Source organism: Eurypyga helias, unplaced genomic scaffold (assembly GCF_000690775.1).
Source record: "Eurypyga helias isolate BGI_N326 unplaced genomic scaffold, ASM69077v1 scaffold34924, whole genome shotgun sequence".
Classification (NCBI taxonomy): Eukaryota; Metazoa; Chordata; class Aves; order Eurypygiformes; family Eurypygidae; genus Eurypyga; species Eurypyga helias.
In genome coordinates this window covers 11,338-16,033 of record NW_010247487.1, presented here as the reverse complement: position 1 = coordinate 16,033, position 4,696 = coordinate 11,338, and the positions used below count along the sequence as shown (strand labels likewise).

The following is a 4,696-nucleotide window of genomic DNA, read 5'->3' as shown; positions in this document are numbered from 1 at the left end:
CTCATTGACAATGACCAAGTGACCAACAAGCTCTTTGAAACCGAAGTCTCCATCTACAACCGCAGGAAATGCATCCGCTTCTACCCGCACCTGGACACCGGCATGGTCTGTGCCGGCAGCTTCCATGAGCTCAGGGACTCCAGCCAGGTAGGGGCTGCTGGCGTGGGGGGGGGCTGGGCTGTGGGGCAGGCAGACTCCGTGGTGGCTGCTGGCACAGATGTGGCTGCTTCCCAGGAGGGGTGACAAGCATTGGATTTGTCAAGCTCTGATGCCCTGACACCATGCTCCATGCACAGCTCCGGTGGGCATATGGCGCAGGAGCGGGGCTGTAGACCCTGAGCAGACCCAGTCCTGGCCTGGGCAGGGAGGGACTGGGGTGAAACCTGTTCCCATAGGGAAAAGGCCTCTAAAACCAGCCCTTCATTTGTCCTCAGGGAGATTCTGGTGGGCCACTGGTATGCAATAAAGTGGCACAAGGCATCGTTTCGTTTGGGCACCACAACCCACCCGGAGTCTACACCCGCATCGCCAACTACCTACCCTGGATCAAAAAAACCATGAAGAACTAGCAGCAGCAGCGCTCGCTCCAGCACTGGTGTGGCCCCAAAGCCTGCCCCAGCTTCCCTCCTGCCCTGCCGAAGGCTTGACTCCCACCGCTCCCCTTGGAACCGGGCGACCAGGGTCCCCTCTCTGTCCTGAGACTCCATGCCCATCCCAGTTCAGGGCCATGTGAAATCACCCTGGCCGAAGAGAGAGGGTCCCAGCTGGCACCAGAAAGGGGCTGTGCTAAAACAGACCCCGTTTTTCAGAGATAACCCCGGCCCTGCTTGAGCCTTGCTGCACTAAAACACCTCCAGTAAACTCAGAGCTGCATTTCCCAGCGTGTCTTCTTTCTCGCACCTTGTCCCAGGGGGAAGGGAGGGGGGGTCCAGGCGGTCGAAGTGGGAGCTCAGCCTGTTGGCACAGAGACGGCTGGAGCTCTGCATCCACTGGATTGCTGACGGACTTGGAGGACGAGTGACAGTTGTCCTTCCTGGGGTCACAGTGATGAGTGTTGCAGGAAGAAAAACTGCCCAGGTAGAAACTGGCTGGGAAGAAGGATGTGCACACACTCCATGGAGCAGCCAGGATGTGCTGTGTCAGCAGGTACTGGGTGGGGGAAGGGTGGCAAAAGATGCCAAGTAATAGCTGTGCCTTCCTCAGGGACCTTGTGCCTGGGTGATGTGGCACTGTAGGACATCGGGCAGCCAAGAGAGCGGGCTGGACCACATTAGATGCCAGGTGAATCCTTTCAACTCTCTGAGCCGTAAGAGGTTCCACCAGGTGCAGGGAGCTGGACCTTTCGTAGACTGTGCTGTTTCTGCTCCCCTCTGGGTGAGCCCTGAGGGACTGAGGCTTTAGGATCCCAGAGAGGAGACACGAAGTCCCAGCTGTGGCACAACAGTGCTGTCAGCCTGTGCCTCCAGCAGCCCCAGTCCTCCATCTCCTGAACAGGAACACGACCTCCCAGGTGCCCCCATGAACAGTGTCTCTGAAAAGATGGTGCTGAAAGGGTTGAAAAAGGACCTGGGCTCCCAAAAGCCCCATGCCCATTCCTCCTTTCCCCCTATGCCAACTGTCATGGGAGAGCCCAACTCCTTCCCTGGAGAAGGCAAGGGAGAGTTCTAGCTGGGAGCTGTCTACCTTGGATCTGGTTGGCCTCTTCCCGTCCCTCTCAGGAGGGGAAGCCCAGCCCTGGCAGCACAGCACCAGCAGTAGTCCTAAACCAAAACAGCTCACAACCCACCCCCTTGGCCGGGTGATGCTGAGACGAGCTGCTTCTCCCCACGAAGGATGCTCTGGCACCTCTCTGGCAGCCCCTGCACCAGAGCCCAAATACCCTGCACCACCCCCTCCTTCCACGGCCTGCCCTGGGTGCCAAGCAGCCAGCCAAGCCCGTCTCCTTTGCTCCCGGTAGTTTCTGACGGTGTCCCTGGGTATAGGTAGGGCACTGGACACTTTTCTGGGGGAGACAAGAGCAGACACAGCGCATCAGTGGGTGACTGCGCTGCGGAACTCCTTGCCGCAGGATGACGGGGTTCAGAACCCAGACTGCTTTGCTGCGGGGAAACCCAGAGGGGAATTTTAAACACAGAAATGTGCAGTTCACAGGAACGGGATGCTGACCCTGTTCTCAGTCTTTCCTGGGCTCCCAGTAGCCACCCCTGTCAGAGGGAGGAGGTGGCCTGCAGTCCGGCTCTGGGTGTCTGTTCTCCCTGTTCCTGCCTGGGACAGGGGAAATGATGCTGCCTTTGCCTTCAGCATCCATGCAGCTCTGGGAGATTGAGAAGGGTCCATGGTTTGGGCTTCTGCTAACAGCTCCTATCAGCTAGGAAATCTGCAATTGAAAAGGCTGCGACTGCTTATCTGTGCGGTCCAAATCTTTGTCACGTCAAGGTTTTCCTTGAAGCTCCTGTTGCATCTTTGCACGAGAATGGCAGCTTCTAGCTTAAACGAGGGGTTTGCCCTGTGGGACTGGGGGCAGATAGGAAAGTAAATTACAGTCAGCAAGGATGGATCAGCCCCATTTCGTCACAGCCGAGGAAGGAACCGCTGCTGGGGCGAACCTGTAGATGTGTCCATCTTCCATGTTTCCCTGGAGCAGGGCACTGGTGCCCGTGAGACAGCCAACTCCCCCGTTTGATGAAAGAAACACTTCAAATGGCGTGTTCTGCTGCACAAAGCAAAGCCCCTCGTCAGCAGCTGGTGCAGAACAGAGACCCCATGCAGCAGGCGCCCTACAACTCCCCTCACGTAGCCATGACCCGGGAGTTGTTAGAGGGGACTGGTTTTGCTCTCTTAGCCAGGACCAGACCTGCTGAGAAAGAGCAGGAGGGTCCTCAGCTCTCACTGCACGATCCTTGGTGCTGGAACGTGGAGTAAACGTAACGTTGCTCTTGCAAGGCTCGTGATAAACATCAAGAAAGTTTGCAAGTGCAACAACAACAAACACGAGCTGCAAGGGACGACCCACTGGCAGGCAAAGTGATGAAGGTGGGTCCATACACCATCGCTCCCAGCCCAAAGGCAATGGGTTAAACTTGGCTCTGGGTTTAGGAGTACGTCAGATACCGGAGATCAGGCCCAAGATGAAGGTGGGTTGATGCCCAAGGCTAAGGCTGACTGAATTCCCCGCTCAGATCGCTGAGGCATGCAATTTACGGAGAGATTAATCAGATGAGTCTGACTTCTGTGGTTTCCTGGAGTCTAGTCTGAGGCTATAAAACCTTGCTGGGAGCAGGAGGAGACCCCAGCTGCAGCCTCACCCCGAGGGATCCACCGGAGCCCAGCGCCGATGAAGCACCTGCCGAAGCTCCTGCTCCCCCTCCTGCTGGTGACGTGCCCCCCGGTCGAAGCCAGTAAGTAGAGCGGCTGGAGGCGGGAAGAGGGCTGGGAAGGAAGAGTCCCAGACAGCACATCCTGTGCCTCCTCCGACCCCTCATCCGCAGTCCCGCTCGTTGCAGATTATTCCTGGAATCGGATGGAGAGGGGAGGTGAAGCCAGGACCCACCCCACGCCCTACGTGGCCTATCTGCAAGGAAAGAACAACCAGTTCTGCGGGGGGTTCCTGGTGGCCCCCAACTGGGTGATGACAGCGGCTCAGTGCTTCGTGTAAGTTTTTGCTACAGCCCTGTGGTACCTGCCAGGATCCGGGTACCATCTCCCAGCTGGGCTCCAGCAGCGTCAACCACTTCCACGGCTGCAGCCAAACTCTTCCCTGGCCGGGAGCGCCGGCTGCGCCCCTGGGACAGGGCAAGGCCCTGGGGGAGAGCAGGGTCTGCCAGCCTTCCCCACACCCCTCACCACCCCACAGAATCGTATCCATGTGCTAGTCCCCATGCAGATACCCTTTATTTTTTATTCCCACTCCCTGACTCCTGTTATTCCCGCCAACCATGGACAAAGAGGGGTCAGACCAGCTCTGCCCTGGATGCTGCTGACCTGCCGGCAGAGCAGGGATTGCTGGTGCCAGGCTTTGCCCTTCCTGCCCCCAAAGACCTCGGAGACTGCTACCAGAATTAGTAATCTCTTATCTCAAGGTGCTTGTGCAGTTCTTCCATCCCTCCAGCTGGAGAAATCCAGGCAGGGAGAGGCACGAGGGCTTTTCTAGGTATAGCCACTCTGCTCCTCGGGGCTGAGCGCTCTGCCCCGGTGCCGGTAACCCGGCTCAGGGCCTGTCCCTTCCTCTGGACAGAAGGAGGAGGATCGGCAGATGCCGGGAGCCTGGATGCCCATGTCCCACCTGCTGGACTGAGAGGGCCCCTCGGCCGTATGCAGGGTCCCTTCCCATTCTCCTAAGGCAGCTCCCTCCCCATTCTCCTACGCAGCCCCCTCTGCTTATGGTGTAGAAGCCAGCAAAGGCACATTGGCCCAGCGTAGGGTCCCACTTCAGAAATCCCCCCTTGGTGCCACGGACTCCCACGGGCCGGTGAAGCCTGGACCAACAGTCCCTATATCTTGGCACACAGCAGCAGCATTGCACCAAATGTGGCCGGCTCGAGATCCCAAGGGAAGTCACCCTCACAGAGCTCCGGTCTGTCAGACGGGAATGTGCTCTGCCTCCCGGCTGGGTGAGACACCAGCAGAGCTCCCTGCTCCCAGCATCCCTTGAAGCCCAGGTGGTCTCTTCAGCCGTGCCCCAGGAGACTCAACGTTA

At 58.3% G+C, this 4,696-nt stretch overlaps 2 protein-coding genes across 2 annotated transcripts in view; both read left to right on the top strand.

The window, feature by feature from the left end:
* The window catches only part of LOC104508972 (cathepsin G-like), a 1,384-nt gene extending 815 nt beyond the window's left edge, over positions 1–569 (top strand). The window contains 2 exon segments of the mRNA XM_010150748.1: positions 1–147; positions 435–569. The exon segment at positions 1–147 is cut by the window's left edge and continues 17 nt beyond it. Coding sequence (XP_010149050.1) covers positions 1–147; positions 435–569 — 282 coding nt within the window.
* Positions 570–3,334: 2,765 nt separating this feature from the next.
* The window catches only part of LOC104508970 (granzyme E-like), a 2,725-nt gene continuing 1,363 nt past the window's right edge, over positions 3,335–4,696 (top strand). The window contains exons 1-2 of the mRNA XM_010150746.1: positions 3,335–3,398; positions 3,504–3,651. Coding sequence (XP_010149048.1) covers positions 3,335–3,398; positions 3,504–3,651 — 212 coding nt within the window. The remainder of the gene's footprint in view (positions 3,399–3,503; positions 3,652–4,696) is intronic.